The 17171-nt window shown below is 40.1% G+C and overlaps 1 protein-coding gene across 1 annotated transcript in view; it reads left to right on the top strand.

Moving 5' to 3' along the window:
* Positions 1–15164, top strand: part of EX2 (UvrB/UvrC domain protein (DUF3506)) — a 123268-nt gene extending 108104 nt beyond the window's left edge. The window contains exons 8-12 of the mRNA XM_089395896.1: positions 14022–14148; positions 14245–14417; positions 14597–14671; positions 14775–14867; positions 15009–15164. Coding sequence (XP_089252022.1) covers positions 14022–14148; positions 14245–14417; positions 14597–14671; positions 14775–14867; positions 15009–15107 — 567 coding nt within the window. The 3' untranslated portion in view covers positions 15108–15164. The remainder of the gene's footprint in view (positions 1–14021; positions 14149–14244; positions 14418–14596; positions 14672–14774; positions 14868–15008) is intronic.
* The last annotated feature ends 2007 nt before the right edge of the window (positions 15165–17171 follow it).

Genomic DNA, 17171 nt, shown 5'->3' with positions numbered 1-17171 from the left:
GGCCCAGTACCTCACCTTGGGGCGCTCCTGTAATTTTTGTGAAGAAGAAAGATGGATCCTTAAGATTATGCATAGACTATCGGGACTTGAATCGAGCTACAGTAAAGAATCAATACCCTATGTCGCGAATCGATGATCTTTTCGATCAAATGAAAGGAGCTTCTGTCTTTTCAAAAATTGATCTTCGATCAGGGTATCATCAGCTAAGGATTTCTGAAAATGATATCTCTAAGACAGCATTCCGGACACGTTTTGGGCACTATGAATTTACTGTGGTACCATTTGGGTTAACAAATGCGCCAGCCGTATTCATGAATCTTATGAACAGTGTTTTCCGTCAGTATCTTGATAAATTTGTACAAGTCTTTTTAGATGATATTCTCATCTATTCCAAGAATGAAGAAGAGCATAAGGAACATTTGCGGTTAGTATTGTCCTGCCTTAGAGAACGTCAGTTATATGGAAAACTGTCCAAGTGTTCCTTCTTTCAGGAAAAGATTCATTATTTGGGTCACATCATATCAGGTGAAGGAATTTCGGTAGATCCTGAGAAGGTAAAAGCGATCATGGATTGGCCAATACCGAAAAATGCACATGAGATACGAAGCTTTATGGGCTTAGCAGGTTATTACCGGAGATTTGTGGAAGGGTTCTCCAAGATCGCGAAGCCAATCACGACCCTCCAGCGTAAAGGTGTTAAGTATGAGTGGACCGAGGAATGTAATAATGCATTCTCTGAACTCAAAAGACTACTCACCAGCGCACCAATCCTAAGAGTCCCTGATATGGGCAAAGACTTTACAGTATGTACTGATGCATCCAAGCAAGGGCTGGGTGCAGTATTGATGCAGGATAAGGGAGTGATAGCTTATGCTTCCAGAAAGCTAAAACCTCATGAAGAACTCTATGCTACTCACGATTTAGAATTGGCCGCTGTAATGCTAACTTTAAAGATCTGGAGACACTATTTGGTAGGACGAAAGTTTACACTTAAAAGCGACCATCAAAGTCTACAATATTTGTTCACCCAAAGAGACTTAAATGCCAGGCAAAGGCGATGGAGTGAATTCCTAAGTGAGTATGACTTCGGAATATCATATATTAAGGGAAAGGAAAATGTGGTAGCCGATGCCTTAAGCAGGAGACCCCGGATATTTTCTCTCATACCCATTAAGGTGGACTTAAGACAGCGAGTGTTGGATCGCCTTATAAAAGACAGCTGGTATTTAAAAGTGAAGGCAAGTCTTGAGGGGATTAAGGCGAAAGAATCTAAGTTCGAGGGTTATGAATTAGAAAGCGATGGGATCTTGCGATTCCATGGAAGGATGTACATTCCTGATGATAAAGATCTCCGAGATACCATCCTCAGGGAAGCTCACAAAGCCGTATATTGTGCTCATCCTGGAGTAGGGAAAATGTATGCGGATACCAAGAAACTCTTCTTTTGGGCAGGCATGAAGCGGGATATCACTCAATTTGTTGCAAAATGTTTGGAATGTCAGCAGGTAAAGGCAGATCATTGTCACCCAGCGGGTCTCTTACAGCCCCACGACATTCCTATGTCTAAATGGGAGACCATTTCTATGGATTTTATCACTGGACTACCTCTTACTTCTCAAAGACACAATGCCATTCTGGTAGTGGTGGATAAATTAACAAAAAGCGCCCATTTTATTCCGGTAAGAGATACTTATGATGTTGCTGACGTGGCTCGAGTATTCATAAACGAGATTATCAGATATCATGGAGTACCTAAGAAGATTATATCCGATAGAGATTCGCGATTCACTTCCAGATTCTGGACGTGCATGCAGACTTAGGTACTCAGCTAAATTTAAGCACGGCTTACCATCCTGAAACTGATGGGCAGACTGAAAGAGTAAATCAAGTACTTGAAGACATGTTGCGGATGTATGTAATGGATCAGCAATCCCACTGGGAAAAGTATTTACCCTTGGTTGAATTCGCTTACAACAACAGTTACCACAGTTCAATTGGGATGCCTCCATTTGAAGCCTTATATGGCAGACCTTGCAGAACTCCGTTAAGTTGGGACAGGTTAGAAGATCGAGTGATAATAGGACCAGAATTAATCCATGAAATGGAAGCGCAGGTCAGACAGATTAGACAACGATTAAAGGAAGCACAGGATAGACAAAAGAGTTATGCTGATGCTCACCGATCTGATAGGAGGTATGAAGTAGGGGACCAGGTCTTCGTCCGCATCAAACCAAACAAAAGTACTATTCGATTCGGGAAAGGGACAAAGTTGTCACCCCGATTTATAGGACCATTTAAAGTCGTGGAAAGAGTTGGACCTGTTGCCTATCGTCTTGCCCTGCCATCCCACCTGCATAGAATTCATAATGTATTTCATGTTTCTGTATTAAGACATTATGTAGCTGATCTATCTCATAACATCCAGTGGAAAGAATTGCAGGTTTCGGACGAGGGAGTCATAACGGTCGAACCGTTACGTATTCTGGAACGTAGAGTGCGACAGCTGAGGAACCGCCTGGTGGACCAAGTTAAGGTCCAGTGGGACAAGTATAGTCCTGGGTCAGCGACTTGGGAGGATACAGAGGACATATGTCAGAGATACCCTAGTTTATGTCCATTTTGAAGAACTTTACACTATGTTTAGTATATATATTTACTTCACCCCTGTCAGAGAACCAAAAACATTTGAATGATAAGTGATAAGTACGAAACTTTGCGGCATAATATATGTTTAAATTCCTGCTGGTACGTGGATACCAAAATAATATATGTTTAAAATTCCTGCTGGTACGTGGATACCAAAATAATATGTGTTTAATTCCTACTGGTACATGGATACCAAAACAATATATGTGATTATATTACCCAATTATAAATGTTGAAGTAAAGATTAAGACTGTCAAGTGAATTTACTTCTGGTAGAAATTGAACAATATAAATCTATTTTATTTTATGCATGACAAAACGAGCAACTGAAATAAAAGACAGGAAGTGAATACACCCTATAGAAAAGTCAGAATACATGCATGAGCAAATAAACAAAATTCTGTTATATGTAGATAATACATAAGATATTTCAAATATGCTGATGCACATCTTACAAATGCTGGGTAAGTATAAGATTGCAGGTAAAACTGCAGATAAACTACGATTGCAGATAATTGATCCAATTTTCGAGATGACCACGTGATGACAGAACTCAGATCAGTAAAAGCTCAAAGTGATTCTATGATAGGGTAGTAGCCCTGATACTACTGGAGGGGTGGAGGTGTTACCCACCGTTTATCCTCCGGAACCTGGAGTCATGGGAGGACTGTGCGAGTCACGCTCCCCTAGACGTGTGATGATGACTGCCGGATGCCTACTAGTAATCAGGTCGGTGTAGTCGACGCTGTTACCTTTGTGTTATGAATGGTTAGGTCAGTAAATTGACGCCATGGCATACTCTAGTAGAGGACGGATAGGATGGGAGCAGAAGAGATTAGGGAGGATAGGATGAGTTTTGAATAGGCTGGGGACCGGGATAGAAAAGGGCCTGTCCGTTAAAACCTTGAACCTAAAGCTCTAACTTCGGGACGAAGTTTTCAGAAGGGGGAGTGTATGTAACAACCCATTAATAAGATTTTGAACCTTAAAATTTTATAAATATATATCTATGTATTAAAATTTATAAAGGATGTGATTAAAACCTTATAATATGAAATTATAAATTATATTAATTAATTTTATATCATACATAATTTAAATATTATAAAATATACTTATATCATATATAGTTTAAACATTATGAAATATACTTTACATCATATAATATTTAAATGTTATGATATATATATATTTTAAAGCTTTATGGCATGTATAAAATAGACGTTGAACAATATGTTATTAAAACCTTATAAATATTATAATGAAAGTTATAAAGGTATTAGTTTTAAAACATATAGCGTATGCTGAAGTGTGATATCCATAAATGTCAGCTGCCCAAAAGAAAAATCACGATATCCCAGTCATTAATAAAGGGGAGGAATCAGCTGAACACTTATGGCTGAGCGCAGAAGTCAGGGAAAAGATCCCAGAGCCTTCAATGTGAGGAAGGCGGTGGCTGCAAGTGGGAGGGCGGCCACCGCCAGACCTGTGGTTAAATAGCGAGACTCGAACCTGAAGTGGGGGGGGAAAAGAACGAGAGAAGGATAGACTCATCAGGATGAAACCCGGAAGAAGAGATTTTAACAGTGGAAGAGCTTGAGTGATCTGAGTTTTGGGCACGGAGGGACAGAGAATCTCTGTGGAGAGCTTCTCTGGATTGAGCAACCAGGTTGCTCTGTCTGGTCGGGTGGTATTGGCCATCTCGACATTGGATCAAAGGATTACCAGTCCAACAGCGGAGTCGGAAGTCAGCAAGCAGCTCAGGTAGGTACATATTACAATTTTATGCATTACTGTTTTCAAATTCATATAAGAGTTTATCTGGTTACTGTAAATTCATAATTAGGGGCACTACAAAGGAAGAGAAGTCTGACTCAAACGCTGCTCCAACGAAAGCTGGCAAGGAGGACGATGACGAGGATTGCGCCATAAGTGCTCATGCACCTTTGGAGAAGAGGTGGGGCGACATAGAACTGTAGTCGGGAGGACTACACAGGACGGGGGCAGGATCCTTGAGGTGCCCAAACTCTTGGATCACATACGGCTACGGGAGCCCTTAATGATAGTAGCAGAATGACGAGAGTTGGTGCGAGGGATGACAGAGCAATAGTGGCAGAGCTAGAGTGCGCAACGCAATAGAGTGTTGAGCAGTGCGAGATGCACATAGCAGATACAACAACAACGTAGTAGCATCATAGGGTCAGCACAAACTAGCAGTAGAGGTAGCTTCAACATCACGGGGTATGCAAACTGACCAACATGTCAACTTTGGGTAGCTATTCAGTTGCTTACTTCTCAGCAACTGAGTTTCAGTGCAACAGTTAGTAGTGGCTGTGCTATGGGCAACATGATGTAACATATTGAGAGGGAGTTGCAGTACAAATGCAGCAGTGACAATGGTAGTGTCATGGGCAACAGTATAGGATGCAACAGTGTAGTGGAAGGGCAGCAGGCCAAGCATCAACAGCACAGAGGACCGATGCCGTGGATCAGTGTGATAATTCTGTTGGGAAGTATTGCTAGAGCACATTCCTCACTAAGAGGGAGTGTTGATTTTGGGTAGCATCGGATGTGCTCTAGCTTCAAAATTTTGTGGAGGGACTAGAATACATGAGATCTCCAAGACCCATAAATCGTTTGGAGAAATTCCACCTGGATTGTGAGTTATTAAAATAATTAATATTTTTAATGGGGTTCCTAAGTCTAAACTTAGGAAAATAAAAATATTAATGGGTATTAATAAAAATATGGGTGAGAAGCTTCTAAGAGACGAGGATCAAGTCTGTTTTAATGTTAGCTGTTGATTAGGGACTTAATCTCGATTGTTGATTCATCAACAGGAAAAGTATAAGAGGAGGCTTGAGGGTCAGTTGGAGATACACCAAGTGATCAGTCAGTTCAATTTTTTTGGGGCGTGGTTTGTTGAGAAAATCGAACAAGTGATCTGAGTTGCAGTGAGAGGGGCAAAAGCAGAGATTTGGATCGGAAAGGAGTTTCGAGCCAAAGAGTACATGGCAGAGAGGCAACAGTAGCATCAGAGAGGTAGTGCATAGGCCTACGTAACCCAGGAAGGGGCTCACACAATGCTGACACATGCCAGGAGGGTCTCCTGCAGTGGCAGTGCAGAGTATTTGTCAGAAGTCCAAGATTTTGCCAGAGAAGTGAGTTTCTGAGCTAGGAGGGCTGAACAATAGTCTTCTTCCAGCAAATCGATCCAGTAGAAGGGGTGACGTAGTCTCGTAGAGGCAAGACGCTGGCCCAAGCAATGATTGCGTTAGGATTTCGCATTGTTTGCCGGAGTCAGGCCACTCAGTGGATCAGTTGTGACTTGGAGAACGAGGTAAACCTTCGTATGTATTTCTTGTTGCCGTGATTTCTCTGGAAGGTTAGCCGGTGTGAGAGGCAACCTGTTGTACTCAGATTCTGCTTGCTTAATAATACAAACCCTCTATCTGTTGCACCGGTTTTCCCGCATTGGGTTTTTCCGGGGACGTGTTGTCCAAAAATAACGGTGTCCCTTGTGTGTTTGTCTCATCTATTGTTTCAGCTTATGATCTGTATGTCAGTCTAGTGTTTTTCATCACTGTCTATAACTTGTTGAATGAAATAAAAAATGGGAGATGCTAAGCCAGTAACTGTAGTAGGATTTCAGTGTCTAGATTTAGAAATTTTCACATTGTGGAGGTGCCCAAGTTGTCTTGAAGATCAAGGAAGGGACCACAAAGTAGGTGGAAGTTTGGACAAGGGAAGAGCAGTGGTTTAGGGCTATTGTGTGCCCTAACCAGTCTTGTGAATGCACAGAAATTGAGGGTAAGGAGGCAACAACAATTTGTTGTAGATGACTTCTTGGTGATGGTTGATTTGCTAGAGGATGGGTCCTAGAAGAGGACAAAGTTGGATCATCCTATGAGTAGTTCATCAATAGTAGTACGTGTCAAGAGGAGCATCAGGTGGTTGCAGAGCAGAGGTATGTTAGTCCTCTTGAGTTGATGTGACTTGTAGGTGGATGGTGTCCTTGGAGAGGCAGATTTGAGGAGTCTGTTGGCAACCAAGAGGAGGGGTTTCCTAGATGATTGGATGCCCTAACTAGGAGCAGATGCTACAACAAGTATTGGATACCTCGTGGTCTGTTGGAGGGCAGTGTGAGAAGGTCCAAATGTGGAGCCCTAGGTGCAGTACCTTGATGGACTAAGGGCTTCTAGGAGTGGCAGAATGATTGAGCTCAAGGTCTGATAAGCTAGGAGCAGTTGTTGTAGCCCTTGACTTGCGTGTGGAGAAGGACATCTACAATAGAAGTTGGGTAGCCCTCCGTTGCCCTATGTTAGTCTTCATTGGAGTAGCACAGGAAGGTTATAGTGGGCAGTTGAGAGTTGTTCACAAGTGGAGCTGTGAACAACTCGACAGGATTCTCGATGAGTTATGGACTAAGGCACAATTAGTGAGCAGATTGGGTAGCCGAGGTTCAGTGGCTAGATGGACTTGGAGCATTGATAGAGGCAGGTGTTGCAGATCCGAAGGACCGGGCAGGTACAGGGTATGACTGAGAGGAGCTGAGAGAGCGCGCCACAGCCAGATGGTCAGAGTATCTTGTTGACGGTAGATTTGTTGTTGATGGACTGACACCAAGCCCAAATTTTGTATTCTTGTATCAATGGATGTATGAGGGCCATTATCCTTGGTACGGGAGCCCTAAACTGTTGTATTATTTAGTTTGATAATTGATTAATATAACGAAGTTGGGTTGTTGTACAAATTTTGTAAAAAGTTGTGTATATTTTGTGCACTAATAGATTTAGTGCTATTTATATTCCGTTGTGCAAAGTAGCTTCGTTGTGATCCTTGGTTTGGTAGCGTCATTGATTTAAGATTCTTTCCTAGACACTAGAACCATTGAAAAACAATAGTACTGAATGTGCCCTTGGAATGGTATGGTCAAAGAGATATGCTCAACCCCAGCACTATGCGACGACAAAAGGGGATTCGTTGTGATTCTTGGTTTGGTAGCGTCATTGATTTAAGATTCTATCCTAGACACCAGAATCGTGGAAAAACAATAGTACTGAATGTGCCCTTGGAATGGTATGGTCAAAGAGATATGCTTAACCCCAGCACTATGTGGCGACAGAAGGGGTCCCTTAGGCATAGTACATGGTCCCATACCCCTCAACCGTGGACATTCTGTGGCATGATGTCCCTAAACTTGACAATTGGTACACTAGACATGAGCCCTTATTGGTCGTGCAGGCGTAAGATCCTTTAGTCTTTCTGTCAAAGTAGCATTTTGATTTTGGAGTCCCATAATGGCAGGGTCAATAGAGGTACTGTCTGGTCGAGAGTCCTGTGGGTATCACGCCATATGCCTCAATTTGCATTGCTTGCTCTAAAGCATCCTGCAAAGTGTTAATCTTCTATTGCGACAACGAAATCTTGGTCATTAGTAACAAAGCTTTAATAAAGAAATATCTTTGATGATGGGGGTCGATTGGATAAGATAATTTACTGATGGCATCTTTAAATCGTTGCATGCATTGCCAAGCATATTCTCCTTCTCTTTGCCTAATATCCAATAACTTTGCTAAACCTTGTTGATTTGACTGAGGGAGTTTAAATTCTTGAAGAAAATCTTGTTTAACTTGGTCCATGGTGGGATTTGGATTCAAATCTGATCATTTAATGAACCATCGTAGAGTGCGATCTCGCAAAGTTGTTTGAAACTCAATGAGCTTTGTGGTGTCAGGAGTCTATCTTGCCCTCCAAATTGCTTCACATAGGTACCAATGTTGCTCAACATCTTCACCACCTCGTCCTGAAAACTCCGGATAATGGGTAAGTGATCCTGCGATATTTTCGGCCATAGTTGTTTGCCTTGGCTGAGCTACTACAAATGCTTGGGAACCCGACTGAGAATAACTACTTGAACTTAACTGAAAACTACTACTAGAATTATTTGCTCCACTAGAATTGCCTGTTACATATCTAAAGTGAACTTGCCAAAATTTTAAAGTCTTACACAATTTAGAAAAGAAATTACCAGGATCTTGATACAGTACCAGGGGAAGGTTACGGAGAGGAATAGTTGCACCACCAACTTGCTGATTGTTACTTACAGGGACTGAGGCATCTTCAAAGAATAATCTCCTCATTACAAAATGCATGTCATTGTCTGCTGGAATATGCTCATCACTCATTGCAATCATCTATTTGACTAGTTCGGGCGTATGAAATCCTTTCAACTCTGGGTGAGGTCCATATCTTCCAATCGAACTTTGTTAAAATTGGCCACTAGGGCCAAACCCCATGTGGGTCTTCTTATTTATGGTAGCTGATATTTTTCTTGGATTCCTCTTGTCGAGAGGTGTAGGATTGATCTAAAGTTCATCTGATTCCGACATGTATTCATGGAGATATGAATTTATTTGTGTTATGTGACAATTTGTCAAGGTCGGCCAGCGACCAAATTAACCCCAACTTATCTCAACGTTGCACTATAAATAGAAGAGGATCTCAAGTCATTTTGTACACACACCTCTTGTGATCTCTCTCTTCATTTGTTTGGGTTTTGGTGAAAGAGAGATCTAGAGGGAGTGCCCTAGCCACAACCATGGAAGGGACCTCTACGCTGCCCTAATGAAGATCAAGCTTCAACCATGGAGAGACCTATACGCTGCCCTAATGAGATCTAGATGCAGTCCTAAAGGAGGAGTCTTAGAGGGAGTGCCCTAGTCTTATACGCTGCCCTAAATTACAGTCAAGAAGGGAGTCATCTAGCCGCAGAGAAAGGAGGGTCAAGTGATGCCCTAATCAGTCACCAAGAAGGCATAGATGCAGTCATGAAGAAAGCCCTAATCCGCTGTCATAATGCAAACCCTAGCCACTATATTGAGAAGAGTTTAGGCAACAACAAAAGAAGGCTTCTATACGCTGTTTAGAGGGAAGTCATGAAGACCTAACAACAGTAAGGAGATCTTGTTGCAGGCAAAAAGGGAGATGTATTACGCTGTCAATCTAGCTGCAGTTTGATGTGCGATTCATCCACTGTCTAAGGAACTTCAATACGCTGCACAGGAAGCCCTAAAGAGCCCTATACGCAACATTAAAAGGAGCCATATATCAGCGTCTAGCAGCGTGGAAATCTCTGTGACATTACTGCTGTTTAAAGGTTGATTGGGTCACTGTGTGAAGGGACAAGGTTACAGTCAACTGCTGGGCTAGGCCGCAGGCCATAGCCAACAGTTGGAGGCCTCTTTAAGTGTTGCGTTCAGACCCTATAAGGTAGCGTATCATTGGAGATCAGTGTGAAGGCTATCCACAGTAAATAGGTGGACTGTGGAGTATGTTTAGGGTGCAGTAGCTCTCAGATCTTGTGCCCTAACTAGAGATCAGGTTTGCCAAGATATGCTTCAGTCCTTTCAGCATACACAAGTTGCCAGATGGGCAACCTTGACATGATCAGTGAAGCAGCAAAGGAAGGAGAGTCTTATGGAAGGAAAGCTTCAGTATGTTGAGTAATTGGTTGAGCTGTTCTAGGCCTATCATCTGCTGCATTGTGTCATCTTCATGGTGAAGATCTCTGATGTCTGATCTTCTATTTTGGCAAGTCAAGTATTGACTTCAAATGTATTTGTACTATCTCTCTCTCTGCTGAACTATTGAAGAATATAAGAAGAATTGATCAAGGGTTTCCCCACATTGGGGTTTGTCCCTGGCTAGTGCCACATCTTGTGTCCTCTTGTCTTGGCTTGTCTTCTGCTGTTTATGTTTATGTTCTATCTGCACTTTACTATCATGCTGATGTGATTGCTAATCTGAATATTGTCATTGGGCTAATATGAAAAATTGAAGTAAATTGCTCTAAGCATAGAACATACCTAAAATTTAACAAACTTCCCACAACACTTCCGCTAGCGCCTCCTATTTCGCCAGAGGGAGATCTTCACTTTCTCCTTTCCCCTGCAACCCTGGACTATCCATTCCTTCTCTTCGCAACACTAAACTCGTCACTGCTTCTCCTATCCTCTGCTATTCTCTTCATATAACCCTAATTTTCCGCAACTTTCTCTCCCTCCACTCCTCAGATATCTATGCCCTTTGTATCACTCTAAAGTTTCAAGCTTTTCGCAACTCTTCTTGATCCATTGCAACAACCCCTCATCTTCTACAACTGCACAACATTCCTCCCCCTAGATCTGAACCCCAACACTAAGGGTTTTAAGCAACCATTCTATTTTCTTGGAATGGCAACACATTTTCTTCGACCAATAAAATTTTGATCCACAACGAAATTTCCTTCAATAGTCTTTCCCGCAACTTGTGTTTAAACTTTAAATACTGCCTTAACCTTAGAAAAAGATTGATTCTTTTCAGCCGCAAACTCAATAATGTACCCTTCTAGGGTTGCATGAACCCAAAAATAAACAAATCTTGTTAGTTCAGTATCTAATTGGTGCTTTTGAGCCAAATCAGCCGTATTGTAATCTCTGCGAAGCCTAAGACGATTATGTTCTTTGGCTTTAACTTGTAGCCTCCTCAATCAATTATGCAATTCTTCCAGAAACTTGCATCGAAAATTTTTGTATTGATCGCGAGTAGGTTATGCATACAAAATCTCTTCCTTAACCCAATCTAGATTCTTCTGTCGTAGTTGAGCCTGTTGCAGAATAAAGTGATCAATATTCTCATGCCACCAATCTTGAATGTCTCCACTAAGAATCCTCGAAACCATGATCTAGATCCCTTCTAGAAATTTTCACAGGTCCCGACAACAAAACCATTTGTTGGCGTAAAATTTAATTATCAGAGACCCAGGGTTCAACCTTAGGTTGCCAACAAAAAGCGTCGTTGTAGTCTAGCTTATCATCGACATTTTCACTCCTCTTTGGGGAAAAAGGAGCGTCTCACCTGAGGTGTGCCGAAACAACAAGAGATAAGGGATCTAGAACAATGGTGAAGAAGTTTTATTCATTATATTATACATGCATTTTGAACATTCCATTAACCAACGCAACACAGCTGACATGCAGTTTAAACATCCATAACTAAAACAATGAAAAATCATGCAAAGACAAATAAAATTTTAAAGGGGGCACACAATGATCAACCATCAATTCATAATTGATTCCTGCATTCATTGGGTAGATCATTGATAGAAAATCGGACAGGCAGAAATATTTTCTTATGTTGATAATTACTTGTGAATTATGTTGGCTTCTTTTACTTCTTAATTAGTTTATCTTTCATCAAACAATTACCAAATTATATGTGTATGAAGATAACAAAAACAAGAGACACAAGATGTAGGTGCTTAGTCAGGGAAAAACCCCGTCGCAAACTCTTCCTTCAGTAGATTCAGATCAAGATGAAGCACTTCCAGACTTCTTAGACCTAGAAAAAGACCTCCTCCAACCACCAAGTCAACCCTTCCTCGTAGATATCCTTTGCTTAGCCTTCCAAGTGTCAGCTCTTCAAAGTGCAACTTCAGATCAGAATTTCGGTCCCCAGCTTCAGATTTTCGGCCACTTGCTTCATATTTTCAGCCCTGCAACAGAGACAGAATTTCGGCCCCAGCTTCAGCCCAAAATCTTCGCACGTGTGAGAGAAAGGTAGCCCAAAAACTCGTTTTTCCTTCTTCCAGCTTCTCTTCTTCTGCAACTTCGCACTCTTTTTCTGCTACTGCTTCTTAGAGATCGAACTTGAGATGATGCCCTCCAAATGAAGTCAAGTTGCTCAATATATAGGCTTCTTGTGAGGTCGAATTGCCCTAACCCAGGCTGACTTGATGAGGGCAGGGCTGACTTGGTGTGGAGGTGACAAATGACCATTTTGACTAAAAAATAAATCTTTTTACATGGAACAAAAGCCCAAGAAGGGTCTAATAAATATGACAATGACTTTAATGACTCATGACAAACCCTAGAAGTCTTCAATGGAGACTTTGACCTATAAAAACTTTGACCCAAGCATGAAACCCATGCTTTAATAAGTCAATTACATTAATAATAAAATTTCTTTTGATAAGTACAATTATGAAGACCGATACTAGTTACATTCTTCAACAATCATTACACCAGAAACTCGTGCATGCTGCGAGATATTAATACTATGGACTACATTGCATTATAGGAACATAAAAGAACTTCAGAGAAAGAAAAGACTCAGACTCTAACGAGCTGTTACACAGCAGAGAACTAACAAAACTTCGACTCTTCAGCTAAGTACAACTCAATTCTACAGCTAACAACAACTCGATTTGTTCATCTTTGGCCCTTTTTATAGATCATGCTCGCTTGATCTAGTCTAACATGCAACTTCCTTGATCCCAATCTCGATCAGGTCCACTTTGATGAGTTCTGGTGCTTTTGTCCTTATCATCTTTGATACTTTCAAAATCTGGCCCGCGCTTCCTTCTTTCGCGGCTTCTCAAATCCCAATATAACTGACTCTTAACTTGTCTGCTGCTTTGCGATTTCCCGTGGCCGCTTCTGGCAAGGCTGGCCATTCTTTCTCCGCAACTGCTTTTCAATCATATTCTTCAAAATTCTTCCAAAAAAACGGACTCAACAAGATGAAACTTCATATCAGAAATGTGCTGTTATACTTCCACTGTCAAAGAATATAATTTTCAGATCCATATATTTGACTAAACTATGCTGCAACGGCTCCGGTTGTGGCATTGATCTATTATTGAAATATTTTGCAGTGTTTATCTACTTGAACTTGCCTAGACTAGTGGTGGACGGATTTATCATTTGAGATATTTGCAGGCATATTGTTTAACACTTCAGTTCAACCTTGAGGTTGAAAATTCTATGCAACAAATCTGTAACCTCGTTGAAGTGAGGTGGAAATTTCAGATTGTGCAGATTTTTCAAAATTTCAAGACAAAGGATAGGTCATCAACCACTCTGAAAGTACCAATTCACCTCCTAATAATTGCCCCTGAGGAGTGCCTGGGTTGAGAGGGTCTAGCTGTGTGATCTACATATGAGCCTGGGGTATTCAGTTGAAGCTCTCCTAACATTTGAGGACAAAGAAAAAATTCCTGTGACAGGCATCTGGTTAATTAAAAATTCCTCTAGCAGTTCAAGGTTTAGGCCTTTCGAATCTCTTGGTTATGGTTTATATGCCTTCTGAAGCATTCATTCAGAATATTCTATCCCGCTTTGGTTCTGTCCAATGACTTGTCTGTGCTCATTTCACCACTTTTATAACAGTTGGGCTAAATGAATGAAACAGGGCTAGGTTTAATCAAGTTTTACAACTACAAAAGTTTTTGTTTTCTAAGGCTATTTCTGCAAATGTTTTCTTCTTTTCATAATGTGATATTCCAAAATGTGAATTTAGAAGCATATTCCCAAAGTGTGACTCAAGGTGTGCAGGTACCCAGGGATATCAAAGAAATAATTAAGCTTGCAGTTAGCCAAGCTCAGAAAAGGAATGGTTTAGTTGGGAGCACAACGTTTCACCGCATCAATGTTGCAGAGGCTAGTGCTGATCCATTATCTGGTACTTGCTTGAATGGGAGTATTTTTGAAATATTAATATGCACATTAGGCTTGGCTGAACTTCTAACGAAATGAACTTATCATGGCTATTGTGCAGGACTATATATTGGGGCCTTTGGTCCTTATACCTCGGAAGTGGTTGACTTAAGGCGCAAATATGGTCATTGGCACAATGTGGACGAAAGTCTCAGTGAAGGCTCTAATTTGGAATTTTTTGAGTACGTCGAAGCTGTGAAATTGATTGGTGACCTGAACGTACCAGCTGGGCAGGTATATGCTACAGTGAGATCAGTGTGGGAGTCTCTGTTGTTAAGAGTTTCTTCCATCTTGATTATCAATTTATCATTATTAGCATATACCATACTATCGACGACAATTTTATATTTTAGACGACATTCACCCAATACTTTCTTTTGTTTGCCTTACAAAAAGGAAAATTATGCGTGCAGGTTACTTTTCGTGCAAAAATAGGCAAAGAAAATCGTTTATCAAATCATGGAATTTATCCAGAGGAACTTGGAGTGGTATTGATTTTTGTCTATACAACTTGAGGAGGTCTATTGAATTTGAGCTATTCAATTTTTTTAAGTTTTCTGTTATCTCAAAGGTTGATTCATGGACCTACAGGTTGCGAGGTATAAAGGTCAAGGAAGAATGGCAGAACCTGGGTTTCATAATCCACAGTGGATTGATGGTGAATTAGTGCTACTTGATGGAAAGGTAAAGAAAATACTAGCATAACAAATAATTGCTTGTGTCAGGTTTACATGAAGATAATTATGTGTGTTTGAAAGAAAGTATCATGTAGTCAAGTTTCCTTAAAATTGTTGATGTATATAGTTTTATTGGTGATGCATTCAGGCTAGTGCTCATACAAATGGTGCACAGCTCGGCTTTGTATATTCTGTGCCTGAGCGGCACTTTCTTATATTGTTCAACCGGTTGAGGCTTCAACAATAAGATCGAGATTGTTAAATCTCTGTTGAGTGAAAACTGTTTTTCACATCCGAGGCTAAGGTGATTTATATTGAGGTTCGAGTCATATAATAAAACATGCTTTAACATTTGGAATGCCATCTTCTGTGGAATTTTATTTATTTATTTATTCTTATCTCAAACGTATTGTGAAAATTGCACGACGTTAATTTGACCTGCTTATTCATGGACAAGTAGTCAGGGGGCAATTGTTAATTTTGTGTTATGGGCAGACTCCGAGGCAGTTTCACTGGAGCTCTTATATTACGTGGAGGCATTTAAGAGCCAAGGAGCAGGGGTTAGATCGACAGTAAGCTGATTGAATGCAGGGGGAAGTAATGGAGTAGCCAATTTTAACTTTGTTTTATCGACAGTCTCCAAGGCAAAGTGTTCTTGGATCTTTTATACTCTTAGGACTCACGAGGCATTTGGTAGTCAACAAGCCAAGTATTGGCTACATCGACAGTAAGTTGATTGAATGCAGATGGAGTAGATTCTTAGTAGGATTTCTAATACATTCTGTGGAGAAAATTGCTGCAGTTACCCAAAGAGCCTTTTTATTTGACAGATGATTCCTGAAAAGGTGATGTACAGATTTTTTCATACCTTGGCTTCTAAACATGAAGGTTCCAGAGTTCCAGAGTTATTATTACAATGCCTATATTAATAATTTGACTGTATTTTCATTTGTGTATTTGCATAAATGTTGTGGTTTACATTCAGTACTTATGTTTAAGTGATATCATCAGAAACAAACTCTAGGTTATTCACTAGTCGGCTGACTTTCCTGTTGCCGCTATATGGTATTATAGAGGTGTAAACAAAGGTTAGCAACAAAGCCCATATAGATGAAACAAAAACAGCGTAACAGATTCAAGGGTTCATAACTCTGAACATTGTGTCAGTATTGCTCGATGTATAGTATCCTAAGTTTAGTAGCTTTCTTGTTGCAATGAGAATCATAATGGTCAAAGCCCTTCGGTAAGCATTTTTAGAAATTGTTTTGTAACAATGTTGAACAATTGATAATAGGAAATGCACCCTGCTATAACGATGAGATTTTGTAATATATCATCAACATGCAGTTATAAATATTCTTAAAAAGAATATTCAATAACTATGATGTTAATGACTTCTGAAAAGCTCCCGTGAATAATCCAATACGTTGATGCGGAATAATTTGAATGTTGTTGCTCATTGGTGATATGATCACACGATAAACATAGTCTAGACCACTGGCAAGTGAGCTGTTGCGAGTATATGGTATCACAGAGGTGCAAGGCCAGGCCGGCAAATGGTATCACAGATGTGCAAGGAAAGGCCCACAAGAAGCCTGTATAGATGAAGCAAAAAGAACAAAATGGATTTAAGGGTTCATAAATTTCAAAATTCAGATATTTGAAATGAGCATAGTCTAATTAATAGACAAATGGCCTTTTTATTAGCATTATTTTGGTCAATTTTAATAAAAACATTCAGAGAGTTTTTTAAAAACTTAGAGTTTAAGTTGTTTAATCTGTAGAATTTGAGTATTCTAGTGGTTTTTGAGGTCACTGAATCTATTTATGCATTCAAAAACATATTTCAAATAACAAAAAATCACAATCTAGCTTGAAATTGTATCGCCAGATTACATTGAAAAAAGGCATTTCATCTGTTAGTTAAATAGTTAAACTGTTCATTTAAAATATACATGCAGCATTAGTCTTTTGTCTAGTTAGACTGAATCTCTCTTTTGTTCAATCAATTACTAAACACATATAGTAGGCATTTCACGGGCTTCTAAAAATGCTAATTGTGTTATTCAACAAATAAATATTTTCAGCACAAGCTTGAGATGGTTAGGATTATTAAATAGAGGTGATCTAAACTGTTTTATTAATGGAAGAAATGAAAACTTGAAAGCGTTGTCATGAGTTTTTATAAGGTCTCCAAATTGGATCATTTGTATTGATTGTAATAATAATAATAGAAATAATATTGCAAATAAATAACTCGGAATTTTCACAATAATGTTTGAAAGTCGTTGACATTTCGAATCGAAAAGAG

The sequence above is a fragment of the Pinus tabuliformis genome, chromosome 1_2, assembly GCF_031772625.1.
Source record: "Pinus tabuliformis cultivar Carrire ecotype Pingquan chromosome 1_2, CPIR1, whole genome shotgun sequence".
Lineage (NCBI taxonomy): Eukaryota > Viridiplantae > Streptophyta > Pinopsida > Pinales > Pinaceae > Pinus > Pinus tabuliformis.
Note: the sequence above shows the minus strand (reverse complement) of the source record. Positions and strands in the feature narration are given on the sequence as shown.